General features: G+C 33.0%; 4 protein-coding genes and 1 non-coding gene across 5 annotated transcripts; 2 read left to right on the top strand and 3 right to left on the bottom strand.

Annotated features, from left to right (window-relative positions):
- On the top strand, positions 1 to 2704 carry LOC110688348. The gene is made up of 5 exons (XM_021865089.1): positions 1 to 412; positions 762 to 846; positions 1405 to 1580; positions 1848 to 1976; positions 2287 to 2704. Exons 1-4 carry the CDS (start codon positions 299 to 301, stop codon positions 1923 to 1925), a joined length of 453 nt encoding a protein of 150 aa, XP_021720781.1. The 5' UTR covers positions 1 to 298; the 3' UTR covers positions 1926 to 1976; positions 2287 to 2704.
- A 1071-nt stretch (positions 2705 to 3775) lies between these two features.
- TRNAD-GUC lies at positions 3776 to 3847 on the bottom strand. The gene has a single exon. It is a non-coding gene; the product is annotated as a tRNA-Asp (tRNA).
- A 3235-nt stretch (positions 3848 to 7082) lies between these two features.
- On the top strand, positions 7083 to 8614 carry LOC110688345 (glutathione S-transferase U7-like). Its single transcript, XM_021865087.1, has 2 exons — positions 7083 to 7458; positions 8041 to 8614. Exons 1-2 carry the CDS (start codon positions 7129 to 7131, stop codon positions 8404 to 8406), a joined length of 696 nt encoding a protein of 231 aa, XP_021720779.1. The 5' UTR covers positions 7083 to 7128; the 3' UTR covers positions 8407 to 8614.
- A 189-nt stretch (positions 8615 to 8803) lies between these two features.
- LOC110688347 (universal stress protein PHOS34-like) lies at positions 8804 to 10698 on the bottom strand. The gene is made up of 5 exons (XM_021865088.1): positions 10502 to 10698; positions 10204 to 10413; positions 9962 to 10071; positions 9701 to 9819; positions 8804 to 9154 (listed from the first exon to the last, which is right to left on the bottom strand). Exons 2-5 carry the CDS (start codon positions 10376 to 10378, stop codon positions 9073 to 9075), a joined length of 486 nt encoding a protein of 161 aa, XP_021720780.1. The 5' UTR covers positions 10379 to 10413; positions 10502 to 10698; the 3' UTR covers positions 8804 to 9072.
- A 3245-nt stretch (positions 10699 to 13943) lies between these two features.
- On the bottom strand, positions 13944 to 14973 carry LOC110688344 (copper transporter 6-like). Its single transcript, XM_021865086.1, has one exon. The coding sequence runs from the start codon at positions 14666 to 14668 to the stop codon at positions 14195 to 14197; it is 474 nt and encodes a 157-aa protein (XP_021720778.1). The 5' UTR covers positions 14669 to 14973; the 3' UTR covers positions 13944 to 14194.
- Between the last annotated feature and the right edge of the window lie 336 nt (positions 14974 to 15309).

Here is a 15309-nt window from a genome sequence, read left to right as displayed (position 1 = left end):
TCAATTTAAGTCCCTTCCTCTTTCTTCTCTTCTGACCCCCTTCCTTACATATCCTTTTAGTTATCATAAACACTACTTCACGTGTATTGTCTCTTTCACTTACCCTATTTTTGGCTTCCATTTTGCTGTAATTTGCTTACTTCTCAAAGTTTAGTACCACTACTTATTTTGTATTTTTGCAATTGTGGGTTAGTTTTGTTGTTTTTTGTTTTATAGATTTTTTACAATTTCTTTTTCAAATACCTAATTTCTTCCTATTATTAATAACCCACCAAAATTTCCCTAATCACAAAAAAAAATGGAGAATAAGAAGCCACAAATAAGTTCATCATCATCTCTGACTTCTCAGCTTTTTGGGCCTCAAGAATCTTCATCATCCAATGATGTTTTAGCCTCCATTTTCCCTCCTAAGGTATATTACCTCTTTTACCCCTGTTTTCCTCTGTTTTATTAGTTACTTGACTAGAACTACTAATATTAATATTTGCATGAAATCATAAATAAGTTAAACAAAAATCTGTAATTAGATTTATAAATCACTGATGAAAGTTATTTTGTTTTTAAAAATTACTTTTCGAATAGTTCAAAAGAGAAAAAAATTAATACAAAAAACCTATCTTCCCTGTTTTCCTCTGTTATTTTTTTTCCCCTTCTTTTAACTTCTTTAATCAAACAAATATTCCTTAAAAAATTAGAAATTGATATTGACTTTTATATAATTCGTTCATTAATCAAGTTTTATGATCATAATTAATTTACAGGGGACAGGAAGAAATTCAACCTATTCAGAAAACAGAGGATCATGGCAAGAACCTTCTGGAAATCAGCCATGGAACACTAAACAAGGTATTATAACTCTCCAATATATATTTAATCCATAAATTTATCCAAAATATATAATCATAAGTTATATTTTCAAGTATTTCTTTCTGACATTTTTTGCAACTATCCAAAAAAATCTTAGGAATATCCTACAACTTGCCTATAGATTGCAACTAACAATAGAAAGTTTTGTCACCTTAGGAGTTACACTTCTAAAGTTGTAGCACTACTTCTCATAACAAGTTGCAATAAAATAGTCAAAATATTCTTTATATGACTCAAATCTAGATAAGATTTTTAAACATTTTGTTGTCTACTAAATTATGTTAGCTTGGTCATAATTTTTCAAATTCTAAATTTTAGTAACTATATTATTGCTATTAGAAATTAATAGTTAAACTACAAATGTGCTTTTAAGATATTCGGTGACAATGGAACGTGTAATCTGATATAGTAGTTGATTATTATTAGACTTTCCAACATGTTGCTTCAATTCATATGGATTACTCCTATGTTACTTGATAACTATTATTAGGTCAAGCAAGTATTCCATACTTATGTTATTTTGTTCTTTATATTTAGATAACACGTACAAACACGGCGATACAGCTTATGGTAGCTCGGCTAATAAAGAACGAAGCTCGAGTTACCAGCAAGAGGGAGGAGAACCATGTTACCTTAGCTCCTCACTTTACTATGGTGGCCGTGACATGTATTCAAAACCACCTACTAATCAAAATCCGACTTCATACCCTACAGTAAGTCTCCATGCTGAAGAATATATCCGTTTTGCTATAATTGTTTTGGAATATCATGGGCTTATCTAGGATAAAGCTATCTACATCGACTACATGTCTACTCGAATTTACTCTGATCCATATAATTATGTGTATAAGTTTCCTAGGGTAAATTATTATACGGAATAAAGAATTAACCCTTGTAACAACATTAATGTACAAACTTTTGATCTTGGTTAATTATGAAAAACATTTTATTAATTGATTGGTTTAATTTGTGATTATTAGTTCAAGAAAGATGGTGGAGAAGATGATCCAAGTGGTGCTTCAAGAGGAAATTGGTGGCAAGGATCGCTTTATTACTAGAATCTATCTGCAAGCCAACTAGGACGTACTGTGTGAATATTATGGCTTAAGGTACGTGACAAAATTGTGTACGAGTATAAGATATGCTTTTTTAACTTTATGGTAAAATTATTGAGTATCAAATGTGGAAAAACAAGAATGATATGACCTAACGTAATCTTTAAAAAAAGAATTACGAGTAGATGAATATTTTTGGGCCTTTACAAGATTTAGAGGGTGGTATTTTGGGGATTATTTTACTAGTAGGGTACTACTCTGTAGTATTTTAGGCTTTTGGGTAGGAAAGATGGTACTAATATTTTGCACTTAAATCCTGATCATTTTGTAGCTAATTTAGCTCAATTCTTCTCTCATTTTGCAGGAAATCTACTTATTATCAAACACTCTAGCATGGTCGGTTGTGGTTTATTAGCATAATATAAATGGAGAATAAGCAAATTTGCAAATCCATGGATAGCAAAAGGTCCTCCAAGGGGGTCGGATCGAACTATGCATGGCTTTAAACGAGAACTCCGAACAACAAAATTTTCTTCATATATACATATGTTTTCTTAATTAAGGATCTTGTCCATGGCATTTTAAGGGAAATGATGATTGGGAATGATGCTCGTTTTATGTCATCTGCTGAGCTTCCCAACTGATGAGTTACTATGAACCTGTTTTCCTTAAGGAAAAGGGTGCTTGTATATGTAAATTGTAGTAACCGGCAAGAGGCCTTATTTATATATGAACTCTGTAGTAAGCACGAAGTATTATCTAACATATTTTAGTTCGATGTATGATCTCTTTAAATTACCATTATTTAAAAAAACTAACCAACCACACATTGACACGTTTGTGACCCAATTCAAATTCGATCCAAGCAGTTGTTTGCCAAATTTATCAAAAAAGGGGCTATTCACAAACAAATTGGTTAGGCCCAAAGCTTCTTTTGTCAAAGGCACGATATAAAAAACAAGCTATAATAAACGTGATATATATTTTGAATAACGAAGAAGTGTAGTGTAGGACAAAAGAAAACAAAGTTGTTAACTATCTGATGATAAGCTTCAAGATTCAAGAAGTAGAAGCATGCAAGATGATACATATATAAAGAACAAGAGCCAGGGGGACTAACACAAGAAGAGGCACGCAAGAAGCCAAAGTATAGAAATCGCGACAAGCCAAGACACCGAGCTTGATTTGAACCAAATTGACCAAACCCAACATTAAGAAAACACAACCAAATACTGTGCCACAAGCACAAGCCAATATCCCAATCCTTAACACTACACCATTGATATGAACCACCATCAAATTAGTCAGCCTAATTGTTACTTGACCTCCTAAAACTCGACCACTTGTTTTGATGGCTTGTTTGAGGGCTGAGGCGATGAGACTTGAGAATAGAAAGGCCGAAAAGGAGTAGACATGGTAAGCAATGAGATCCTCCGCGACAAAGGAGGGTGCTAAGCATGAAGATGATGCATTGTTTTTGCTAACGAGAGTGTAAGATGGATTACTAGGATCGGCGTTAACAATGCCTAAGAAGAGGGCTAAGGTGAACAAGGAGTTTACATTTACAATACCGTCTAAGGCCATTATATGAATGGGTGTTGTGGTAGAACTTTTATGGTTAGTTATGCTATTATTCTCCATTATAATTTTTATCTTGCTAGCTTTTTAGGAGAACTAGTTTGTAAAATAATGAATAAAATGGAGAATTTTTTTATAATTGTTTGAGAAAATGCAATTTTTTGGTTGTTGGTGATGATTGACTGGAGAAACGTCCAAGCAACAACCTGAGAATATGGCTTGCACAAAATATTTCCTTAGTTTTTAAGGGGAGTCCAAAAAATATATATATATTGCGCCGTTGCCGGGGATCGAACCCGGGTCGTCCGCGTGACAGGCGGAAATACTTACCACTATACTACAACGACTGGATTGACTAATGTGACTAAAATATTTTGATTTATTTATTTGTCATTAATAATTCAAAACAAAATTAATTTCATTCAAAAGACGAACTATGTGCTTGACGAGTGAATTTGTATCAATAACAATGAATTGAAATTCATGTTATTTTGTATTATTTTTGGTAATTGTTCATGACCCTTATGTATCTTATATATCGTGCATACATACAATTTCTTACATATATCCGGATAAAATTTCTTACATATACCCGGATAGACTAAACAATGGGTGTGTTCAGCAAATATAGCTGTAAATGTAGCGATTAGTTGTGTTAGTAACTATTAGCTGTGTAGGTAGTTGTTAGCTGTCAACAAGTTGTTAGCTATGAAAATAGATAATTTAGGTATGAGTGTTCGGTAAAGTAGTTTTACATATAAATATAAAAAACAATATTTTTTCCTAAAACTATAGATTAATTTTCAACAGCTACCTCTAACTTAAAAAGCTAATATTTCTAACTTTTGACAAAAGCTACTTCCACCACTAAAAGCTATCCCAGCCACTACATAGCCAAACACTCATAATTTTTGTTAAATAAGTGATTTGACTTAGTCAAACTACTAAAAGCTATCTAAACGCTACTTAAAAGTTACTGCAAAAGCTATCTAAACGCTACTTAAAAGATACTGCAGAACACGCCCAATGTCTTTTCAGCGTCTTTATTCCCAATAGTATTGGAAAACATAATACTGATCAAAATGATATATATTCCATTAACTAGGTTAAATTAGTCTTACTGATCAATGGTACATATCCAACTAACACACAAAAACAGCAGTCATTTACAGCCGTACTTTCCGATGATGGATATTCGCAATCGCTTCGTATCATGTTCATGTTTCTAAGCGCACACTATATTTATTATGATTGAAGCTTAAAGTCAAAATTTTCAACTTCTTTGTAAGAAACATAAGCTAATGCATCTTCACAATGATCGTGCCCACTATTGTTTTGAATCATCAGTGCATATCCCATTTGTCTGCAAGAAATGATCAAAATTAGGTCTTTCCTTTTTAGTTTTTAATTAAAGTGATTGATCAAGTTGTGTTTAGACCATTTTGTATTTTGTTGCCATATAAAAAAGTATTTGATGGCAGTGTAATTAATTATTATATACATTTTTTTTTTAATAGAATTTGTGTCACAAGTGTAATAACAAAGTGATTTTGGTGAAATATATTTGTTATTAAGACTTTTATGAATTATGAAACATAATTACTACAAAGTATGAAGTTAATCTTGCATTTTTATATACAAGTATCATATATATACCCTCAATGACACGTTAGGAATAATTTTTCATCGGTTTATACATAAAAGAATTAAGTGATGAACTATAATTGAACAAATTGCAAGATTTGTAACTACTATACAAATCATAAAATCGAAAACTCTTTTTCTAAACGATTGAAACACAATACGTTATATGAAGTCATCTCCACTGCTATGGTATGTTATTACGAATAAAAAAGATAAGAATGTGACAACTGACAAAAAAAAAAAAAAAAAACACTTCTTATCACCTTTTGAAACTTTTGAATACTTCCATGATGATGACAAATTCCAACAATTAAAAGAATCTTGCAATTGGTTATAAAAAGAGAGAATTATTGTACTAGGTAGGTTAGTAGTGTTCAGGGGCGGAGCTAGAAGGGGACGAGTGGGGACACTTGTCCCCCCATTTTCAAAAAAAAAAAATTAAAAAAAAAAAAAATTAAAAAATTAAAAAAAAAAAAAAAAAAAAATGCAATTACTTTCCAGCCAGCCAAAGCCAAACCCTAAGTTTTTCAATTTTCAATTTCTCTCTCTTCGTCTTCGATTCGCCCAATCGCCCTCGCCTTCGTCCGTTCGCCACTTCGCCGGCAGTCTGTTCGTCCACCGTTCGCAGCAGTGACGAGGTTCGTCCACTTCGCCGGCAGTCTGTTCGCCCTTGAGCCTTCGTCCTTCCTCCTTCGTGACTTCGTGTGTTCGTGAAATCGTGACTTCGTCTGTTCGCCTACTCGCCTAGTCGTCTGTTCGTCCACCGTTCGCCGGCAGTTCCCCCCTGGTGACGAGGTTCAACAGCCGCCCTTCAGCCCTTGAGCCTTCGTCCTTCGTGAATCGTGACAGCCGTGAGCCCGTGACTTCGTGAGTTCGTCTGTTCGTGTCTTCGTGAGTTCGTGACAGCCGTGAGCCCGTGACTTCGTGAGTTCGTCTGTTCGTGTCTTCGTGAGTTCGTGACAGCGTGACAGCGTGACTTCGAGTCTTCGATCGACACTTCGTCTGTTCGTCATATGCATTTCAATGGAGGTATGAATCAATGAATGTTTAATTCTGAATTTCATATTTTTATTACTTGTTTAAATGTTTAATTGTTTATATTTTTATTGTGAATTTGTCATTTGTGGCCTTGTGGGTATTGATTATTGAATAATTTGAATTGATAAATGATTATTGATTTATATTTGTTTGAATGTTTGATTGTTTCCCCTGTTAGAGTTTTTGGTTGTTTTTGTGAAATGTGAATTTAAATTTATTAATTATTGTAAATTATTGAAATGTGTAGTTGAATTAGAAATTTAAAATCTTAGCCTCTTAGGTTTTGTTATTATGTAATGATGTGGATTGTGGTCTTGTGGAAATTGATATATAATTTTCGATTTAATTAGGAAATGTCAAACGATTCACCAAATTCAAACAAATCAAAGGCAACTAAACAACCCGATCTTCGACAATTCTTGTTTAAAAGAACGAAACTCAATGAAAATGAGTCCAATGAAAATGAGTCCAATAACTCACCTTCATTTAGCTCCCCTCAAAGTCAAGAAAATAGTATGGAAATGGGTGGTTCAAGTAATAGTAATGTACCATTAGAGGAAGATTTGGTGTATGATGTTGAACTTCTTCCTCATGATCCGGGAAAAAGAATAAACATTATGGATTACCCCGCAAATGAACGAAATGCTGTTAGGAGGGGTTATATTCTTAAAAAACCTTGCCAACCAAAAACTCATGACTTCCCTACAAGACAAGTGTCTGGTTTGCGTCGCTTTAGTGTTCATTGGTTCAACAAATTGTATGACTAAGTATATATTTGTATTTTGAAATTTTAATATTAAGTATTAACCAATTTGTGTGTGAGTTTTTTTTTTGTTTTTTTTTTTTTTGTTAAGCTTTTCGTAAGTTAAGCATTTTGTCCCCCCAAGTTGAAAATCCTGGCTCCGCCACTGGTAGTGTTCAACCATTTGTCAGGAGCAAACTAAAAATGGGGGAAGAAGTAGAAGTGAAAATGAAAGTGAAGTTATTTGGTGTTTGGTCAAGCCCTTATAGCCGTAGGATAGAATTAGCCCTAAAAATGAAAGATATACCCTTTGAATATGTGGAAGAAGACCTTTCCAATAAGAGTTGTTTACTTGTTAAGTACAACCCTGTCCACAAAATGATACCTGTTTTGGTCCACAATGAAAAGCCAATTGTTGAATCCTTGATTATTCTTGAGTATATTGATGAAATTTGGAAAGATCATCCTCTTTTACCACAAGATCCCTATGAGAGAGCCCAAGCTAGATTTTGGGCTAAATTCATTGATAATGAGGTAATTCATTCATATGCTCTTTCTATTTTTCCAGTATATATATACATTTTTTGTTTCCGAAAGGTGAGTTATATATTTATAATATAGGTACCCTTAAATTTAAATCGGTATCATTTATACTAACTAGTACAGATTTACAAAAGGAGGTCATAATAGGAAGCCTTGATCTTTCTAGTAATGAGAATGTATGTTTTTCTCTAATATATTTTCTTCTTGAACAAAGTGACACCGGTTTTTTTTAACATCATGTTCATTACATGTGTTGTCAATTTATCATTGTTTTCAACTCCTGTAGTTATATTTCATTATTGTAAATTTTTGTCTTGTATGTGTATCTTGTAAGAAGGATCGATGACAAAATTTCCACTAGAACATAAGCTTTAAGGTTTTGTCAACTACTAGAATAATTTTAATTTTCTATTTTTAAAAGTAGTTATTTTCTAAAGATCTAGCTGGTAAGTTTATGAAAAATTGATAACAAAATTGAAGTTTGCTGCTCAATAAAATACGAAGTAAAAACGTTGGTAAAAATAAATCAAATGAAATTTCTATATAAGCCAAATTTTGTTTGCATGATTGTAGTTGTTGCCAAGTGTATGGAGGACTTTCCTTAGCAAAGAAGAAGAAAAAGAGAAGACAAAGAAGGAAGCTAGTGTGCTTCTAAAAACTCTTGAAAGCCAACTTAAGGGGAAATGTTTTTTTGGAGGAGATAAACTTGGATACTTGGACATAGTAGCTAATGTTGTGGCATTTTGGATTGAAAGGGTGCAAGAAGTTGTTGGCATTGAACTTATTAGGCAAGAAAAATTCCCCATTTTATGTAGTTGGATTGAAAGATTTTATGATGTTTCTATTGCCAAGGAATGTTTACCTCCAAAACATAAGCATCTCGTATACATTAAAGCTCGTTATGAAGTAGCACATGGAAGAAACAAGGACAACAATTGATCAAACTAAGTGATCTATGAGCGTTACTTCAGGTTTGTGATCCCTCTTTTGCATCTAGCTTAGATTCGTGTATTCCGCCTCCTTATAAGATCAAGACTTACACATGAGGAAAAATAAAATAAATCATATGTATATAAGAAGTGTTTTAATTTGATCCTTGTGATTATATATGGATATCTAAATTTTATGTTATAAAATAGTTTTTACACTTTTACATATAACATACATGTGTTGGTTTCCGATAAAAAAAAAAGTAACTCTACATCAACAATTTAAGTGAGAAATAACATAGAATGAGATTAATTAGATACTAGACATGTCCTGTCATAGAACTATAGAAGCAAAGGGAGTGTATGAGAAATATCTCCTATTAAGTACGGAGCATAAGCTATTAATGTATGCATCGACAAAGAGTCTTGCTCAAAAGTTGCATATAAAACCAAAGTGATCGATAAGCAATTATTTGCAACATCATTTGACAATAATATCACATAAAAATTCCAAGAAAATAAAAAGCTCAAACCAGCAATGATTGTTCTGTTTCATGCAATAGTGATGCTAAACACAGAGATTATTCACACCCAATAAAAATAGAAGTACTAGTAGAATAGAAGCAATATTCAATGTTACAAAGTTGTTGGCATTCTTCACTCTTCAGCATTATATTCATGGCCGCGAGTCCTTTACAACTGTCACAGGGCAGCTTGCATGCTCTAGCACGTAGTTTGTGACACTCCCTAGCAGTACCCTGAGTATTTCACATCAGAACCGTCCATTAAAAGCAGTTCATGATCTCGAGATTTATCACCATCCAAAGATACGTGTATGTATCAGCTAACTTAATTGGTAAAACCATATAGTAAAACTTTGCTATGCTTACATCACTATTTGGTTTGTGGATTGTGATATTATGTGAGCCAAAAGATACTTGAGACCACATATATTTAAATTTAAGCTTCTTTGTTTCCAAGGTAAACACAAGACCTTAAAGGCTATATAATAATAGAGACGACTTTGAATATGTACCCAACCTCAATTAATACTTTCATAGTCAGCTTATATCAATTATATACTACTCAATTTCATAATAATGTTGGCATATAGAAATTTAAGTACTATTCAAAACTCCGCTTCAAAAATCTTTTGTGATTAATTTAGTACTATACATAAGGATAAACCGATCATCTAGTCATGTAGATATTATTAGATTCGACACAATGTATGCAATTTTGAAATACACAATTATGAGAGATTAATGATCAAATGAAAAATCCATAAGAAAACAAGTTATCACCTTTGGATGGAACCAAGGCCTCTGCTTCCCATGATCAAAGTATTCAGCTCCATGCTCCCAACTGCTTCACAAATTTTTTCCCTCGCATCTCCCCAGTAAATTTTCCAAAGCACAGTTACCTATCAATTTTTTAATTAAATTCCTTATTATTTTCTGTAAATACTCCGTTTGACCAAATGGAGCAAGTAAAATTGATAAACAAAATAAAACAAAAAAAATCCCTAAAATCAAGTAATATGCTGGATAACTGTATATAAGAACCTGTAGTTGTTTAGATATGACATCAAGTAATTCGAAAATCTCAGGCTCACGCTCTACTCCATAGCTATGCATCACCTCAGGATCACAAAATTCAGCAAGTGGTATCAAAGCTGCCATTTTTAATTTTAATTTCCGGTTAATAGATTTTGATCCGAAATATAATTAAATCGTTCTAGCTACAACGCTAATAAAAATTATAAGTGTTAGACACGTTAAAGGTGGATAAAGTAAGAGAGACGTACGTGATCCGGTGTCGGACCAAATAAGGTTACGAGACTCTAAGGATTGAGAGTGCTTAACATGTATAACAATAAGGGTGTCACCCTTTCTAAGTAGCCCATCAATTGCCCATTTTAATGCTGCTTTGCATCCCTTTGAGAAATCCAATGCCACTCCTAATCTCCTTCCTTCAGCCATTTCTCGTACACGTATTGTATTATATAACAATGAATCTGCAATTTAAATAAAAACCCGACATATCATATCATCATATCGTATAACATAAAGTTTTGATCAATAAAATTGAAAAGTTAGACTTACCAAGATGTTATTGTTGGAGAAAATGATAAGGGCGAGTAGAAATCAAAAACTGCTTCTTCTTACAAATAATTATATAGGCTGATAAATAAGGCCGACTAAAAAGTATCAATAATATTAGATTAATAGTATATGGTGAGGAGTTGAAAGGACAAGTAGAAAGAGCCAAGCCAATTAAGGTGACAACTTGATAAATGTGACATTGGATGCCTTGTTAACGTGCTGGATATTATTTAGAACCAGTTATTTTTACAATTTTTTTTAAGCTCTATGAACTTGTCTTTACTTCTTTAGGTAGGGTCCTCAAGGTGCATCATCAGTAGTTCATCACTACATGTGGCGTATATTCAAGTCATCTTTCCCAATTAATAATATCATCAATTTATTTAGATTCATCACCAATCCAATTTTTAGGTTGTGGTAAGAATTAATTAATGTTCTATTATTGATCATTAATCAATTTAAATTCATCATTAATCTACTCCGTATTATGTTCTGAACTTTGAGGTTGTGGTAAGAACCGTAGTTATGAGATCAATTTTCGTTAGTGTCATTTTGGGATGGGAATTCTCTTATGATTCTCTTCTCACCTTCATCCACACTCCCACTATGATAGTTGGCGAAATTTCAATGTGATAAATTGGTCGTTCTTGACTTGTGAATCCATAAATGACGTGATGGTCTTGAACTATAAAGGAATAATCCCTAAATTTGCAAGAAATTGGAACAAGAATTGTGGACTTTCATACAGTAATGATTTATCTTGTAAGAGAAATGAAACTATCATTTGGATTGGGTAACCAAAATCAATTTGGGCCTTGGTGGGTTCCATAAATTATATATGTAGCCCAATTCTTTATAGAAAACACGGAAATTTGTTTTTGTTTGGCCTTCTGCAGCCCACTACTCCTGCCTCTTGAATCCGAGCCCTATGAGTATGCCCATCCATAAACTATAAATTCTAGAATCCTACTTTAACAAAAGTGCAAATTTTCTCTTAAATGGTGCATACTAGAGCTAATTAATCTGGTCCGGCCCAACATGATTTTGGGCAAAGCTTTTCAATTATTTTATTTTTAAATATAGCAGATTTTTTAGGACTAACATATTTTTATTTTCAAATGGAGAATACAAAATTGACGTACAACTTTCGTCAAAGAAAAAAAAAATAAAAAATTGACGTATAAATGGTGGTTATAAAATAAGCTCTTAGAGTGTGTCTATTATTTTATATAATAGTAATAAAAAATTGTCAAAATTGAAAAAAAAAAAAAAAGTGAAGTGTATTGTTGTAACGAATGTAAGAAAGAACAAATTAATGAATGTAAAATTAACAAGAAATCAGAAACGGATTTACGTGTTTCACCAACAATGTATTGGCTACATCCACAGGCAGTGGCGGATCTTGACAAAATTTCTTTCAGGGCCAAATTAAACATTCAATTCATGAAATCATAAGCCTTGTCATAGAACCCATAACATACGTGGAAAAAAAAGTACCTCGAATTAAAACTTTCACAACTAATCGTAATATATTGTTAATACAAAGACTAATTTCATTTCATAATATTCTTTTTTTAAAAGTACTTCATAATATTTTTTATTTTTTTTGAAAGGCTAGTACTTCATAATATTTGTACATCAATAATATAATATATTAGTAAATAGCTACAACATTTACGGAATATTTTCATAACTCACTGTACAAATAAAACAAACAATAACTTATTATTTCCTAATGAAAAGGAAGCCCCATAATTTAGATTAATAAAAGAAATGAAATAGACATTAAAAAAATAAAAGAAAAAATATTTGTCAGTGGTATAAAATCTGTTATCAAACCACATGTGTATCAGTGTATTGGAGATTGTGCGCAAAATATACACCGCAAGAATTACTTGGGCCTTATGCTCTGGCTAACGCAAAAATGACTTATGGTGGGCTACTGTTATTTTTGGGCCTCTTTATAAGTTTTGTTGGATAATAACTATTTTAGCTAAAAATTTAAGGGGGACCAAACCCCAGCCCGCCCCTTAAAAAATTCGCCCCTGTCTACGGGCGAGCGAGAGTAATAGTTTTATTGATCTTGAGGAAAAACAGATACAGACTCAGAACATATTTGAGACCAATCACATATAATAGATTGATGGTCTCTTAGATCTCTAATGTTATCTCTCTCAGAACTCACAGATGAGAAATACACAAAAGAATCTCATATTTCTGAATAATCACTCAACTAATGGTCATTGCTTGTATATGGCTAGGAAATAACCTAGGGATAATAACCCATAGACTAGAAAAGATAGACAGAAAATAAAGTCCACAAACAAAGTATCCAAAATCGGCCAAAACGGACGTGCCTCACGTGCAAAAAGCACCAGAACTCAAAATCTGCTGAGGCATGGACGTGTCTCGTCGGAACTCCGTCTAGGCACGGACAACCTCCGGATGGCACGGATGTGCCTGGCCGAATACCTTTGAATTAGAGCTCATTGAGGCACGGGTGTGCCTAGTCAGTCTTCAATACTTTTTCGTCGAGGCATGCCCATGCATCCCCAGGGCATGAACATGCTTGCCCCACTTCTTCCTAGTTCCCGACTCCTAGCTCCCAACTCAAGGCTATCAATTTAAGGCATATTCCTTACATGCATTAAATTTTCAGAAGCAGAAAGAGTATATAAAATCAAAGTGTACCTTATAACAAATCATGTACCATACGGCCATACGATACCTCATATACAAGAATTTATCGAAACATTACTCCGTATAAGATACGGTTTAAATAAGATGATCAATTGGTAAATTTCTGAGAAAGATCCAACCAAAAGGGAGCCACACGTAAATCATACACACGTGAATTTCCTATCAATCTCCTTCAAACTTCACATAAAAGGAAAAGGATGCCAATTGCTTTCAATATACTTTGGCGTTTTCATAGGATTTCTTTGTCACTTCATTACTCTCACTTCCTAACAAATTCCGCATTACTCTCATTTCATCCGATATTTACGAGGCCATACTCTAGCCAAAATTATGTTCATTAGTTGGTTCATCCGATAAATTGGTAATATCAAATTACATATTTTTGGTTGTTTGGTTCATTTCTTTAGCTAAATCACGAAACAAGATTATGTTCACGCATTCCGACTTTCATTTTATTAATCAATTTTTATACCTACCTCTTCTCTTGATCGATCAATAGTCCATTAGTGAGTTGAGAAAACGCAGGCATCAACAATTATATCACTAATACATGTATATATGGAGAACTTTGTTCATTCTTTTATATACTCCTTCCGTTTTAAATTAGCAGACTTTTTTATGTTTAATTTCGAAATAGTAGACTATCTCAAAAACATAAAGCTAACTAATTAGGAAATTAATCACTAATTGTTATATATAATTGTCGCAAATCATGATTATGTATAATTGCTGCGAATCATGATTATGTGATACTCTAGCCAAAATCATAATTCATTCCATTTTTTTTTGTTTTAGGATAGCCTAAATGCCCTTCAACCTTTACATATCACCAATCCATAATTTCTTTTTCTCAATTAACACCAAAGGAAATCTACGAGCACTAACTATCTAAAACAAACTTTTTTAAAAAAAAAGTATTATTTCATACAATATTTAAGACGTGAAATCAAATCTCGTCAATCCTAGAAACAAAATCCGACCAACAATGATTTGTCAGCAACTAATGGGATGAAGATCCGAAGATTTCCCCGGATCCTGAGAACCCTTAATAAACACCCGAGTACCAAAAACCAAGAATCCGATAGCATGACCCGCAATAGCAGCAATAAAAACCCCAGCATTGAACGACATAACAGCAAGCATAACCAAGTAAGCCAATCCCATTCGTAGGGTATGAAGAAGCGTAAGCACAACACCCGAAACGACAGCGTTTCGTCCATTATCCTTAACAAAGCGAGAACGAGAGAAACCCTCAACAAAAAAAGCCAGTAGAAAAACAAAGATTAGAGAAAGAACGTACATGCCTGTGTGGGTCCCAGGCCATCCATTGAATAAAATTTCAGCGTTTTTTCCCCAATAAAATGACATATGCATCATCATCTTCTTCTTATGACCCATGGCACCCATGGTCGACGTCGAATTCGACGATGGTGCCATGTTCATTCCATTCATCGAACCATGATCCATCTCTATTTTATGTTTTTTATCTCAAATAAGAGATAAATTGCGTACTGAATTATTTTTGTTTGTGTTTAGGAGAAGGGTAAGACTAAAAAAGGAGTATTGATTTAATTTAATGTGATTTGAATAAAGTGGGGATGTTTTTGTGGTACTAGTAGTAGATATATTTTGGTAGTACATAAAAAATGTAATTTTGGGATTTTTAATAATTTTTGTGGGTGATATAAAAGATAAATTTTAGTTATTTATGGAAATTGGAGTGTACTGCACGATTAGGACTTATGTAGTACAGTACAGTGATGAATTATGAATTTATGATATTTCGTAGATGTGATTATGTGAAGTTAATGCTGAGGCCGAAATAAATGGGGTGTTCACACTGAATATATGTATGCAGAAGAAATTAAATCGGTAAGAAGATTTTTAGGAACTTGGATGTTTGTACTCATGCGATGTGCCAAATGAACATTTGTTGTATTATTAATTATTATTGTAGACTAGTCAACTAGAAATATGTACTCTCTCTATTCAAAAAAAAATAATGTACTCTCCAATTGTAAACAAGTCAACCAGAAATATATATATATATGCACACTTTTTCTACCAAAGAAAAAATATATATATATATATATATACACTCTCGGGTT

Source organism: Chenopodium quinoa, unplaced genomic scaffold (genome assembly GCF_001683475.1).
Source record: "Chenopodium quinoa cultivar QQ74 unplaced genomic scaffold, ASM168347v1, whole genome shotgun sequence".
NCBI lineage: Eukaryota > Viridiplantae > Streptophyta > Magnoliopsida > Caryophyllales > Amaranthaceae > Chenopodium > Chenopodium quinoa.
This window is presented reverse-complemented; position numbering and strand designations above follow the sequence as displayed.